A 15434-nucleotide genomic window follows, 5' to 3' on the forward strand; every position below is an offset into this window, starting at 1 on the left:
GAGGAGAGAAACCATATCACTGTGATATTTGTGGTAAATCATTCTCTGGAAGCAGTGACTTAACAAAACACAACCGTATCCATACAGGTGAGAAACCATATCACTGTGATATCTGTGGTAGATCATTCTGTGGAAGTAGTGATGTAACAAGACACAAACGTATTCATACGGGGGAAAAACCATATCCCTGTTATATCTGTGGTAAATCATTCTTCCAAAATGGTGATTTAACTGCTCACAAACGTATTCATACAGGTGAGAAGCCATATCACTGTGATATTTGTGATAAATCATTCTCTCAGAAAAGTAATTTAACTAGACATGTGTATAGTCATAAAGAACAGTAACTGTGTCATTGTTGAAGATAAGCTCCTGAGAAAGACAACACATGAAATGTACAGCTTCATTTTTGTTGATCAAATAATTTTTTGCCTTTTTCTTGTTAGTATATCTAATAATTTTCTTATTTTTTTATACTTGTGGAGTAATCTAGTAATTTTACCAACCCACAGTGAGAAATTATCATCAATATTTATAAATATTAATATTGATACAATTCTCTGCTTAGTGATTTTTGTTCACAAGAGTTTCTTGATCAAATTCATCTTTTCCTTTTTCATATTAGTATATCATGCAATTTTATGGATGATGCTTTACAATATTCATGAAATTTCTGTATACACCAACAGAAAAAACAACTCTTAATTTGATCAGCAAAATTTAATCCTTTAGCATTCAAACTGGCTGTATCTGGCCCAAATATTCTACCCATTTTATACTCAAACTGGCCAGAGCCAGCAACTCACACCTACCCTGCAATGTCATTCTAAAAACAAACAATTACATCCTTCACATGCTGAAGCTACAAGATAATACCAGATAAATTTTTTTTAATGTGAATAAATAAGGATTACTTATGACAAAGTAATCTGAATGCTAAAGGGTTAAGCAGTAGATGTCGCTGGGTTATGTTAAATACAAATGTCAAAACTCATTCTTTGAAAACATATTTTACTCAACCATTAATGTATTCACACAGGAAAGGTATACCAGTGTTGTATCAGGATCAATACTGTTTTATATAACTACCACTGTATATTAGTGCTATAACTTATGTCTATGATATTTTTAATAAAAGCATTCCTTCAGAATACTTATGTATACACCTTCTGACACACTTCCAGGATCAAGATACCATTGATTTATTTGATATTGTGCATCTGACCCATGCCAGCATAGGATATGAACACAAAAAGAGGGTGATGACGTGTGCATAAATAGGTGAGAAACATATTGTTGGAAGGTATAACATCCCTATACAATTACAGTTATCACTGTTAGAAATAATAAACAAAGTTCAGAATATTATATTCCATCATGTTATAATAAGTTATGTGGATGATATCTAACAAATATTTTCAATTTTTTATGCATTCTTTCAGGTGTCTTATGCATATTCCGGTTTCATCTCATCTCATCTTCACCCTCTTATACCTGAGAGGGTCGCAGGGGCAGAGTCCTCAAGCACTCTTTCCATCAGGTCTTGTCAGAAGGAATTATCTCCCATTGATTCTGCTTGATCCCCAAGCAAGATTAGCCAAGTTCATAAATGTTATGCAGTCATCTTGCTGGTGGTCCTGTTTGTTAGATTTGCCTGAAAAAACTTCTGCAGCAATTCTTTCCTGATACATTCTTACTACATGTATCTGGTATCAGAGCTGTGATCTCTAATCTCAACATTACTCCACAGACCCATCAGAGGAATCCCAACTTGGCCACTAGCATTTGTGATATTACTCTTTCAGTCATTAACCAAAATTCATTACCGTAAGGGCAGACATGAACATCGAATTGAAGATAGCAAGTTTGCTTTTTACTCCCACCTCCCTTTTAATGATCAAATTCTGAAGCTGGCACCTTATTGCTCAAACTCCTGCAATTCTTGCACTTGATTCAGTCTTCTGGCTCCCATCACTCCTGAAAACGACCCCAAGATACTTGAACTTCTCCACCGGCTTCAATGGACCTCCAGTCACATATACAATCTTCATGGCTCTGGTTTTCATTCCTGCTAGGCAGTACTCAACAGCAAACCTATCAAGTGCATGTTGGTGATTACTTTCCGACATTTTTAGTAGTGCCATGTCTACAAATTCCAGCCAACCAATACAACGCTCTCTGGTCTCAATACCATTTCTAACCTGGCTGTGCATGTCAATCCTGTCCGTAAATATTATGAAGAGTTCAACATCCACATTGAATGGTTGTGATTGGCTCCATTTATCCCAATACAAATACTAGGGCATTCGTATATTTCTATATCCCATCAAGGGAATGTCACTGATGTTTGTTTATATTTATATATATTTACCATGTCTTTTATCTGTGGCATGATTCCTGAATGTGAATTTGCAATTGTGTCAGTATCACTTTCAATTTAATATAAATGCAAATTGGATGGTATAATTTGTGAATCTTCATCAATGTTTTAAAGTTTATTTTGCACTTTGTCTGAACTGCATGCCTGTATACGTTTACATGTTTTACAATTAGGAAAGGAAGGAAAATAAAATTTGTTCATGAAGCTTTCAAAAGGAAATTCGATATTTTTAATTGAAGAAATTTGATTGATAACTATTTGCATGGATGCACTCATACTTTGAAAAGAAATATAAGATTTTTACACAATGCAAATTCCAGCAAAATCTTAGAGGAAATAGCACTAATGTGGGTTGGCTATGTTTATTTCACTGCATCTAGTTAGTGTTTTGTCATTTCAGCACTGAGGCCCAGAATCCTTAATTTTTACTTCATTATTTCCTCTTGGTGAATATTCTTCATAAGTCAGGGATTGAATGAAGTGGTTGAGAAATGTTTTGTAAAAGATATGGTGGTTGAGAAATATTTTAAGAAGGATATTGTTTTAATTGTATGTGGTAGATGAGAAATGTTACCACAACACTGGCATGAGACAGCACTACAGCATGTGTAGCTTTTGTGGTCTAGAATGTATTATTTTTCTATCTGAATAATGACAGTCTGTATTACAGCACCAATTGCCAAACTGTGGCTCTTTGATCATTAATATACATGGCTGATGGAATGTATTTAAGCTCAGATCTTTTTTATCACAATATTTAAATTAAATACAATTCAAGCTTTCCAATTATTTATTGGATATGAACTGATACCAGTATAGTGTTGTGGGAACAATGTTTCTTATTTTTGCAGGAAGGGAGAATGGCATTCCCCAACTATTTCAAATAAGACCAAATACATAATTGTAATGATTTTGTTAAAAAATATTCACCCTTGCTATTTTAGTATTGTGCTCTTTAACTTTCTCAGCATATTTCCCGTTCAAATTCTACCCAGGTAGATTCATATAATTGTATAAGAAAGAGTGTTATTAGCATGTAGAATGTTATTTTCATCACTCTCTTTCAAAACAAGCTCAAATGTGTCGCATACATTTGTAAATGACATTAAATACTCTTTACTTGTTTCAGTCATTTGACTGCGGCCATGCTGGAGCACCACCTTTTAGTCGAGCAAATCGACCCCAGGACTTATTCTTTGGAAGCCTAGTACTTATTCTATCGGTCTCTTTTGCCGAACTGCTAAGTTACGGGGGATGTAAACACACCACCATCAGTTGTCAAGCAATGTTGGGGGGACAAACACAGACACACAAACACATACATATATATATATAGATATATACGACGGGTTTCTTTCAGTTTCCGTCTACCAAATCCACTCACAAGGCATTGGTCGGCCCAAGGCTATAGTAGAAGGCACTTGCCCAAGATGCCAAGATGGGAAAATTTATTTGATGTCGCTACTGTTGTTTATTTTTCAGTACTTGTTTTGGTTTGCTTTACACAATGACCGTTGTTGCATTAACTAAGAACAATATTGACATAGGCGCAGGATTGGCTGTGTGGTAAGTAGCTTGCTTACCAACCACATAGTCCCAGGTTCAGTCCCACTGAATGGCACCTTGGGCAAATGTCTTCTACTGTAGCCTCGGGCCAACCAAAGCCTTGTAAGTAGATTTGGTAGACAGAAACTAAAAGAAGCCTGTCATATATATATATATGTATCTGTGTTTGTCCCCCACCACCATCGCTTGACAACTAATGTTGGTGTGTTTACATCCCCATAACTTAGCAGTTTGGCAAAAAAGACCGATAGAATAAGTACTAGGCTTACAAAGAATAAGTCCTGGGGTCAATTTGTTCAACTAAAAGCAGTGCTCCAGCATGGCCACAGTCAAATGACTGAAATAAATAAGCAGTAAGTATTGACTCAATAATTACTTTACTTGATGATGGATCCCTGACCGTTCATAGAGCAATGAATAACAACCAATTGTTAATGATAATGCTAGATCTGAGCGAGGCATTGTTCTTTAGTGCAAAGGGCAGGAATGGTAAGGAGGCAGAGGGTTACAGAATATCAGAAGACTGATGTTGTGGGTAAGAGGGTCAAACATTTGCATGCACAGAGAGAGGATGAAACTGGTTGCAGATAACTTTGCTACTCTAGCCTTGACTGCACTCTGGTCACATACATTAGCACAGCTTAGTACAAGCTGTTTGACCGTTCATACCTAGTAGATACACTTTGGATACTAGGTTTGTTTCAAAATCTCTGGGGAAAATTTGTGAAGGAAGACAGCATCACCAAGTTGTAAAAAACAAAGATATGAAGATGAAAGCAGAAATTTTAAGCCAGAGTGGGAGAGAAAAATACAGTGATTGGAGCCAGTTTAATTGTATTGAGGAATATTGTTCATGCTAAACGCCCATATTCTGATGGGGAATTTGTTCAAAAGAATATAGCTGCAATTGTTGCAGCATTTGATTCAAATAACATGAAACTTCAGTGACTAAAAGCTCAAACACCAGTTTCACACCACACTAAAGAATGCATACTCCTCAGATCAGGGAAAATGATTTTTGAAATTCCCTTGCATTCAACTGATGTACAAGACAACCCACAACCAGTGGCAGCTCATATATAGGCACTGCAGAACTGCAGCACCCGCTATTTCCACTCGATACTATCAAGTGGAAATGTTATCGATAACATTCAATGTAATGAGTCCTTTTTCTTTAATTCTTTCTTGTACATTGTATAATCCTTAAGCTTAATGTCAGTAGCTATCCCCTAGTTTATGAAAAAATAGAAAATCCTTGTATAGAACTGTGCACTTCACAGTTCCAGCGACACAGTGTTTGGCTGTTGTGCACATGCTCACATGTCTGAGATAGGAAGCTTCACACTAGGGAGAGACAGCACTGACGTTCATGCAGTGCTGATAAAAGGTAGTGTTTCTTTTTGACTCCACGTGTTGTGCTTAAAAACGCGTTTATATTCTTGAATGTGATTAAGTGTAGAATTAGATTATTATCCTAATTCCAGCTTCAGTGTTGCTGCCAGGATTTGAAAAATAGGGTACACCCACCCCTTTATTTTGTGATTTAGTGAGAATTTTTGAAAAACAAGGGAAATTCGTGGTGGTTTTCAGTGAACAAATTAAACACACTACCTGACAGTGGCTAAAACGTGAACCAATTAAGTTTATATATAAATATTCTTTTTATATGTTTGTTTCCTTTTACACAATATTAAAACAACAGCTAAAAATTTTCTGAAGCAGCACCCACCCTAATTTTATCTACAAGTTGCCACTGCCCACAACTGCCAGTTTTTTGTTTATATTTCTTCTGAGTTCATTGTAAAAGAAGAGATGTTGGATTTAGTGGAATTAAAAGAAACAACTTGTGGTATTGACACAAAAAATGTGCTTGAGAGTACCTTAACAAATGCTGGTACTCTACTGAATAAGCTAGGTCGGTGTTGCAGCAGATGGCGCACTTGTAATGACTGGGAAAAATGCAGGATTAATTGTGCTTATGAAAAGCGATCCTAGCTTTCCAGAGTTTCTCCCTGTTCATTGTATTATTCATTGTGAACCCCTTGTAGCCAGATTCTTCAAGTATGAAGATGCAATGAATTCTGTATTCACAATTGTGAATTTCGTGTTTAAATAGGAAAACCCACCAACAGTTCTGAAAATTTATTGAAGAACTGAAGCTTGTGAGTTGGTTATCGACCAGCGATATTTTGAGTAGGTTTGCGAATCTGTTGGAACCTATTATTACTTTTTTTAAAGAAAAACAAGAAAATTCTACCTTCAAATAGTAAGTGATGAACGTGCAACATTTGTTCATTACTGATATTATGAATCATCTATAAACTCGCGACTTGTCTCTGCAAGGGGAAGGATAAGATTATTTCTGATCTTACTGAGACAGTTTTAAGCTTTCAGAGAGACAAATTGTCAAGGAATTTCAGTCACTTTCCCAATTTCAGAATATGTAGGGCTTCATCTTTCTGATAAACATCACGAACATGTATGTCGTTTGTTTCTTCTCTTGTCTGTGTTTGCAGTTTTGTTTAAGTTTCGACTTCAGAATTAATTTTTAATAATGAGGAGAAACAAAGGCAGTCTAATAACTTGGATTTTAAAAAAAGGAATACAAAAATCTCAAACTTTGAGGATATTATAGGGGGTGGGATTTAAATGTGTGTAAAATTGTATGAGATATAGTCGAACACAAAATCGGAAAAAAAAAAATTGGAAAAAGATTAACACGGTGTTAAAAGCCGCGCTTCCATCTGAACTTCTCCCTTTTACTTTACTGGTTTCTGTCATTAGATAGTGGCCATGCTGGAGCACTGCCCTGAATGTGTTTGATCGATATCGCACGTCCGGAAATTTAAGCGAACTGCTTACCACAAGGTTTTCTGTCGAGCACACAGCCAAATCAATGGTAGCATGCGCGCATCTAGTGATTTGCATTGTAGCATCGACTACTCACGACCACCTATTTTTTGATCCACCCTAATTTTGTCAGGTCTAGTATATATTTGATCGATTCAAGATGCAGGACACAAACACGCACAAATGTAAACAAGAGTGTATATTTTCGTGACTTTCAGCTCTCAGACATCAGAACTTTATCGGATGTAGCTCTTACGTTAAGTAAGTTTGGCCACCCTTGCTTATAGCATCTCTTGATTTTAAGTGGGACATGGTATAAATAATATAACAATAATGCCAGAGTACAAGGCAAGCATCGAACGATCAGTTGTTACGGTCCGAAATAAAAAGCGGAAGTGATATCCAAAAGTAAACAAAGAACCTGCGCGTGGATCCGTGAAATGGTTTTGGCGCCAGGAGCAGCAGGTTCGTACTTGTTTATTCTGTTCAAGTTTCCTTGATGCAACCGAAAGTAGGAAGCTGTTATTCGAGGTAAGACTAAAATATATTCTACTGTAAACAATTTCGGAGAATAACGAGTAAAATATATCAGGAAATGTGAGAATCACTAGTGAAATGATAAGTCCGTTTGATGTTGTGTGACACAGGTAGCGAACCTGCAATGAGTGCAAGATAAGGTGGACATTTTATGGCAAGTATATCTAGGAGGAAATGAATAATATTGCTAATTTCATGCGACCTTGGTGTGTAAAAAGAGTAAGTGAAGTAGCAACCGAGGTACTATTTCAGAAGAGTGGTCCCGGTGCGCGCACTCGTTCTTCCGCTCTAGGTAGTCGTGAGTAGTCGATGCTACAATGCAAATCGCTAAATGCGCACATGTTACCATTGATTTGGCTGTGCACTGAGCGGGAAAAATCATTTCTACGGAAAGCCTTGTGGTTAGCAGTTCGCTTAAATTTCTGGACGTACGATATTGGTCATTGATTTTAAAAATGATTTACAATATATTACCATATATTGAAGATTACGATGCGGCATATTCATTTCTGAAGGAGAAGAAAGTTCTAAACAGTGTTGCTCCCCAATGTTCAATTTGCCAGAAGGAAATGACATTGATAAAGCAGAAGGAAGGGAAGATATTTCGTTGTCCCAAACATAAAGCTATAAAAGAGTCCATTAAGAAGTTTTCGTTTCTGGAAAATTCGAAATTGCGACTACAGGACTTTATTCTTCTCAGTTATCTCTGGTCCCAAAATATAGCCGTACATCCATCGTCCGAGATGACCGGTCTTTCAAAATCTACTGTTGTTCAATGGTATCAGTACATGAGGGACATTACAAGCAATTATCTTGTGCGTAACCCCTACCAAATTGGTGGACTTGGGCACATCGTTGAAATAGACGAACCTAAGATGTGCAAGCAAAAGTGCAATAGAGGGAGAACGTCACAGGAGAGGTGGGTTTTTGGAGGATGGGACAGAAAAGACAAAAAAGGGTTTTTAGTCTTTGTACCTGACCATTCTTCTGAAACTCTTCTACCACTTTTTAGAAGATATATCAAACCAGGGACGATTATATATTCGAATTGTTGGAGTGCGTACAACGGGATTAGTGAAATAGATGTGACACCAAAATACACTCATTTCAAAGTGAACCAAACCGAAAACTTTGTCGATCCTAATGTTCATACCGATTCGGTGAAATGCTATTGGAAAAACGCAAAACGACATTTTAAGCATATGATGGGGGAACAAACAGACATGATTGAATCATATTTGGACGAATTTCTTTGGCGGGAACAATATGGCAAAACTGGAAATGAATGTTTTGAAAACATTTTCAAACATCTTTCAGAATGGTTCGCATTCAAGTAACATTTTATTTTATTGTTTGGTGGAAGATTTTATTCAATTGTGCCAAGAGTATACAATCTAATGTTGCGTGTCCATTTCTTTGTCCATATAACACATATTTTCTTTTGCATTTTGAACATTATACACTGCATTCTTCCAATATTAATTGACGACTCTCGGCATTTTCGAACGAATTGCAAGAACTGTGTGATATTCAATTTCTTTATTTGTTATGAAAGCAAAAACATATTTCCTGAAATTGCAAATTATTTAAAATATAAAAATATAATTTTCAACAGAGAGAATTTATCAAAATAGAAAACAAATGAAGTTTGAAGTTTAAAAATAATAGGATCGACCACTCACGACTAGCTAGCGCGGACGCGAGTACCCTTATACTCTGTGTTGTGTTTTCAAACGCATGGATATAGGTGTCGAATTTGTTCCAATAACTTTCGAGTAATAGATAGATAGATAGAGAGACAGACAGACAGACATATAGCTCGCTCCGGCCAGTCATGGTATTAGCTGTCAGTAGCCAAAGAATCGACAGGCCAGCAACAGACAGATACTTCACTAGCAGTGAGCACTTTCACTTCTGACAGCTAATCTTCGGCTAATCTTTCAGCTAATCTTCGGTAGTTTTCGTCGCCTTTTTCTAGAGAGGATAAGGCATAGAGCAAGGTGGGACTGGGGAAAGGCAACAAAAACTGCCGGTGATTGCCACTGTTTAAAAAAGCCATTACATACTGTTTAAAAAAAATCATTGGATGCTGTTTTTTTTAAAAAAAACATAAAAAGTGTGTCAAGTTACCATAACAGCTTTTATTTACTTTGTTTTAAAAAATTACTTGCGGGACAGCGGCTAAAAAACTTCCCTAACCCTAATTTATATACACAACTGGTACACGTGTGCTAATTACCCACATTAACTTATGTAGGTTGAACTTAGTAAAATGGTGGAGGAAATAAAAAACCTAGTTTCTTGCAATATACACCAATTCATACATTTAAAGCAAAATTTTTTCAGGGGCTCTTGAAATACTGTTGTGAACCCCCACCCTTCAAATCTTATATGGACCCGAGTTGGGAACCACTGATGTAGGGTGATATAAATGTATAATTGACTGGTCTTAGTGTTTAATAGAAGTGGAGGTGCAATGGCCCAGTGGTTAGGGCAGCGGACTCACGGTTATAGGATCGCCAACAACAGCAATAGTGTTTAATAGAGGCACTTCTACTTAGGCTATTTAGCCTGCTAGAAATAACTGCCAAATATCTCTGAAATCAAGCTGTACTATCTTAAAGAAATCATTTATTGGACAACATTATTGCTGATATACAAAAAGCTAGGCTGGTCATGATTGGAACGCCTTTCACCCATATTTCTGTTTGACCAGGACTGATCTTGGACTAAACAACTAAGTTTACTCCAAACTATAAAAGGAAGGCCTCTCTAGAGTCGCTTAACTTACTAGAAATAGCAGCCAAGTGATCCTGAAGTCGTGCCTCTTAAGTGAACAGTATTTTTCTTTGTTTATAAAATTATATATTGATTGGATGGCTACTGCTGGACTGCCTTTATCTTATTTTTGTAATTGTGCATATACACACTCTAAGTAAGTAGCAGCATATGAAGAGAAACGAAGTCCATTTTGTGTTTGTGTTTCTCATTTTCCTTACAGATGTGGTTGGGTGGTTAAGAAGTTTGCTTCCCAACCATATGGTTTAGGGTTCAGTCCCACTGTGTGGCGTCTTGGGCTAGTGTCAGCTCTGTAGCCTTGTGAGTGTATTTAGTAAACAGAAACTGAATGAAGCCTGTTGTCATCATCATCCTCATTTAACTGCTGTTCTCCATGTTGGGTTGGGTTCAACAGTTTGACCAGAGCTGGTAAGGTCAAGGGTCACACAGGCTCCATTATCTGGTATGGTTTCTATGGCTGGACACCCTTCCTAATGCCATCCACTCCACAGAGTTTACTGGGTGCTTTTTATGTGGCACCAGCACCAAGATCAATTCTGCTGTGGCAGATGGGTCTTCTTGAGTACAGCAATGCACCAGGTATCTCGGTCCTTAATCATCTCCTTTGTAAGGCTCACTGTCTTCAGATCAGACTTCTATACTTCAGTGTGTGTGTGTGTATAGATCATCATCATCGTTTAAGATCTGCTTTCCATGCTAGCATGGGTTGGACGATTTGACTGAGGACTGGTGCAACCAGATGGCTACACCAGGCTCTAATCTGATTTGGCAGAGTTTCTACAGCTGGATGCCCTTCCTAACGCCAACCACTCCGAGAGTGTAGTGGGTGCTTTTACGTGCCACCGGCACGAAGGCCAGTCAGGCAGTACTGGCAACGGCCACGCTCATATTTTTTTTTCTTTTACATGTTTCAATCATTTGATTGCAGCCATGCTGGAGCACCACCTTTAGTCAAACAAATTAACCCCGGGACTTATTCTTTGTAAGCCTAGTACTTATTCTACCAGTTTCTTTTACCGAAGGGGACGTAAACACATCAACATCAGTTGTCAAGTGGCGGTGGGGACATAAGCACAGACAAAAATACATACACACACACACTTATATATGACTGGCTTCTTTCAGTTTCCGTCTATCAAATCTACTCACAAGGTTTTGGTCAGCCCAAGGCTATAGTAGAAGACACTTGCACAAGGTGCCACGCTGTGGGACTGAACCCGGAATTATGTAGTTGGGAAGCAAGCTTCCTGCCACCTTTGTGCCTATCTATATCTATATATATATGCATAAAAGCACCCAGTAATATATATATATATATATATATATATATACTAGGCTGCCCATGACCTGCTGGGTCACCAATAGTTCAAAGTACCCGAAAAAAACTGCGTATTTCAGAAAATCATGGTCTGATTCACACAAGACCTGTTTTATTCCATTTGTATTCACAGTTCAATGGTACCTTACTTTCAAAGCATTTTCCCATTATGTACTGGTTTGGCTGTATTAAATTACAGACAAGCACACAAGCAAGCAAGGACAGTTTTAGTAGTAGTAGTATATATAATACAAAGAATATATATGCATGTATACACACGTATATGTACATACTTACATCTACATGTGTATATAGATGCATATCAGGGTACAGGACGTTAAGACAATGAACTACAGACAACAACGAACACATAGGAAAACAGATAGCCACTTGGAATAAATCCTTCATCAGCTGCCTCTATTCTAACTAGACGTTTCGTAGATAAGGCAGTGTATATATATATTTATATATATAACATCACAATTGGTTCCAGTTGACTGGTTGTAAGTCAGCCTATAGGCCTACATAGCTCTGTTCTATATTTTTACATTCTTAAGGGGCATTCTCAGGCAAAAGTCAAACCATTCTGTATTACACTGTTATATTGATGTTAGTCAAAAATTTTGGTGTCTCAAGCGGTCAGCTTATAAACATATACAAGGTTTCCTTGATGTCTCAAGATATTCATCCAACACTTGGGATAACCAGTGGTGATCAATAACCAAACTTAGGGGAAGCATTTGTTAGCTGACTCCACCCATAGACAGGTTAATTTCTAAGAAATTAAACCCATTCGATTTCAACTGGACTATTTATTATTGCTCCTGGGAGCTGGTGTGCCAATCATCATAAAGTCAATTGGTTATAAGTCAACAACGACCTGTATATATATATGTTTGTGTGTGTGTGTGTTTTACTGTCTCCTTACCATAACATCATGTGGTAATTGTAAATGAGTGTCTCTGTCATGCAAGTAGTGCCCTTCATATCCACTTTTCCATGAAAACATGTCTGATCCTGAGAAAATAGTACTTTACTTGGTGACTGGAAGTGCATCTGGCTGCAGAAAGTCTGCTTCAATACATTCTAACTCATGCAAGTATGAAAAAGTCTGAAAGAGAATTTATAGTTTACAAATAAGTTGGTTTCACACAATTTTGATAACAAATTTAAAAAATGATATTCAGTTGTTCAGATTAATATTTATTTCAACAGTTTATTGTCCTAGAAATGTAGTAAAATATTCTTGTATCTCTACTGTTTGTGTTTGTTCTATATCTTACATTGTTATTTATTATTTCAGATTATCCAGTGACTGGTATCAAAGACTTATATCAGATGTATTATGAATATTCATCATCTGTTGAAGACCAAAGGAAAATGTTACATATTTTACTTACATAAAACATGTGTTGATTGTTAATCAGATCAAAATTTACTTGAGTATATTCTATAATTTCTAAAATTGGTCTATGGCAAATCCTCTTGCAACTGAAATAGCAATGTTTTTCTTCTACATTGTCTGGAATATTTCTAGAAGATGATTTTGTATTCTATTTAACCCTTTAGCAACAAGATTACTCTGTCAAATGTAATTACTCATTTATTCCTGCATTATCCTGTAACCTTGAGGTTTCGATGATGTGATTGTTTATATTCAAAATGACATTCTAGTGGGAGGTGTGAGATACCAGATCTGGCCAGTTTGATCATAAAGCAAGGAGAATATTTTGGCTGGATATGGCCAGTTTAGATGCTAAAGGGTGAAACTTGGACGAATTTACAAAGGTGTTTGCAACATTTTGTGATGTCAACAGAGATCGCAATTGATGGAAATATAACAGTTGAAATATTTATGAATAATAAACTATAAGGAAGGCAGAAAAGAAAAGTGTACCTATGATGTGATAAGGAAAAAATAATGAAAACCTAAATTATGTAAGAACTTTTAACGTTTCAATTTTCCAGAAGAGATGTCAAAAGTGAAAAGCAAATCATCACGTTGTTAGGATATCTGTAAAAATGTTGTCATCTCTTGAATCTGACTTTATTAAGCACAAACGTATTCATACAGGAAAGAAGGCATACCACTGTGATATATGTGGCAAATCATTCTCTCAAAATAAAAACTTGACTACACACAAACATATTCATACAGGAAAGAAACCATATCATTGTGACATTTGTGGTAAATCATTCTCTCAAAACGGATATGTAGCTATTCACAAACGTGTTCATACAGGAGAGAAGCCCTACCAGTGTGACACCTGTGGTAAATCATTCTCAGAAAATGGAGTCTTAACTAAGCACAAACGTATTCATACAGGAGAGAAACCATATCAGTGTGATGTCTGTGGTAAATCATTCTCTGAAAATGGAATTTTAAGTAAGCACAAACGTATTCACACTGTAGAAAAGCCATATTATTGTGATATTTGTGGTAAATCATTCCCACAAAATAGTGGACTAACAGTTCACAGACGTATTCATACAGGTGAAAGACCGTATCACTGTGATGTCTGTGGTAAGTCATTCTCTAGAAGTAGTGACTTACCTAAACATATGCGCGTTCATACCGGAGAGAGGCCATTTCATTGTGATATCTGTGGTAAATCATTCTCTCAAACTGGCATCTTGTCTAAACACAAACGTTCTCATACTGGAGAGAAACCATATCAGTGTGACATCTGTGGCAGTTCATTCTCTTGTGGATATACCTTAACTAGACACAAACGTATTCATAAAGGAGTGAAACCACATCACTGTGATATCTGTGGTACATCGTTTTCCCAAACGTATAACTTAGCTACTCACAAGCGTATTCATACAGGAGAGAAACCATATCACTGTAATATCTGTGGTAAGTCATTCTCTCAGTGTAGTGTACTGACAACTCACAAGCGTATTCATACAGGAGAAAAGCCATACCAGTGTTCTCTCTGTAGTGAATCATTCTCTGGAAATAGTGACTTAGCAAGACACAAGCTTATTCATACTGGAGAGAAACCATATCACTGTGATGCTTGTGATAAATCATTCTCTTATAGTCATTCCTTAACTGCACATAAACATATTCATACAGGAGAGAAGCCATATTGCTGTGATATCTGTGGTAAATCATTCTCTCAGATATATGCCTTAACTGCTCACAATCGTGTTCATACAGGAGAGAAACCATATAAGTGTGATATCTGCAATAAATCATTCTCTGAAGCTGGGCACTTAAATAGACATAAACGTATTCATACAGGAGAGAAGCCATATCACTGTGATGTCTGTGGTAGATCATTTTCTCAAAAATGTCACTTAACCAGACATGTGACTATTCATACTAAATCATAATTGTGTTAATAACAAGTTTGAATCTTTTTACTCACTTCTTAACCCTTTTGTTCCCAAATTCCTGTTAAAACACACTACCTTTGTTTTAATAAATTCTTTGAAAGAATATTATATCTTTTATAACAGTGTTATGTCTATCTCCCTATACTATATTTTTAATATAAATATTCTCGTAAAATACTCCAATATTCAATCTGGCATATTTCCACAAGGAAGAAACAATACTATTGATTTACTCATTTTTGAGCAAATAATGAGAAATGTATTCTCATAAATTATATATATATATATATGATGATGATGATGATGATCTTTTCTCCCGCCATGCCTCTGTCTACCCCTCCATCCTCTCTCTCCCCCTTCGTAGTTTTTCCTTTAAGGTCTTCAGGTTCTGGCTATATATAAATGAGAAACCCATTCTAAATTATCTAGCTGACGTACTATGACGAAATACCCAAGATGCAGATAAGATAGAGATTTTTATTTATTTACGGCCTCAAACATCTCAATACCTTGCGCTTTCTTGTTTCTCTCCATGAAATTCAATTGAATTCAGTTGTTGTCTTAAATTCATGCTTATTCATTTTCTAAGCTTCCTAAATTCATGCTACGTTATATTCTAATCACCCAGAATTCATTGCT

The 15434-nt window shown here is 36.5% G+C and overlaps 3 protein-coding genes across 5 annotated transcripts in view; all 3 read left to right on the top strand.

The window, feature by feature from the left end:
- The window catches only part of LOC128251189 (zinc finger protein 626-like), a 2593-nt gene extending 1095 nt beyond the window's left edge, over positions 1-1498 (top strand). Inside the window, exon 2 of the mRNA XM_052977768.1 lies at positions 1443-1498. Within this exon, the coding sequence (XP_052833728.1) occupies positions 1443-1498 (56 nt within the window). The remainder of the gene's footprint in view (positions 1-1442) is intronic.
- Positions 1499-7043: 5545 nt separating this feature from the next.
- LOC106873531 (zinc finger protein 271) lies at positions 7044-14868 on the top strand. 3 transcript variants are annotated; one of them, XM_052977517.1, is made up of 2 exons: positions 7044-7327; positions 12754-14868. In XM_052977517.1, exon 2 carries the CDS (start codon positions 13473-13475, stop codon positions 14790-14792), a length of 1320 nt encoding a protein of 439 aa, XP_052833477.1. In that variant the 5' UTR covers positions 7044-7327; positions 12754-13472; the 3' UTR covers positions 14793-14868. The 3 variants fall into 3 exon arrangements, with proteins under 3 accessions (XP_052833477.1, XP_014776408.2, XP_052833478.1); XM_014920922.2 differs by lacking the exon at positions 7044-7327 and adding an exon at positions 8521-8654; XM_052977518.1 differs by lacking the exon at positions 7044-7327 and adding an exon at positions 9133-9231.
- Positions 7789-8670, top strand: LOC128246989 (uncharacterized). Its single transcript, XM_052977769.1, has one exon. It carries the CDS (start codon positions 7789-7791, stop codon positions 8668-8670), a length of 882 nt encoding a protein of 293 aa, XP_052833729.1.
- Positions 14869-15434: the final 566 nt, after the last annotated feature.

Source organism: Octopus bimaculoides, chromosome 28 (genome assembly GCF_001194135.2).
Source record: "Octopus bimaculoides isolate UCB-OBI-ISO-001 chromosome 28, ASM119413v2, whole genome shotgun sequence".
Classification (NCBI taxonomy): domain Eukaryota; kingdom Metazoa; phylum Mollusca; class Cephalopoda; order Octopoda; family Octopodidae; genus Octopus; species Octopus bimaculoides.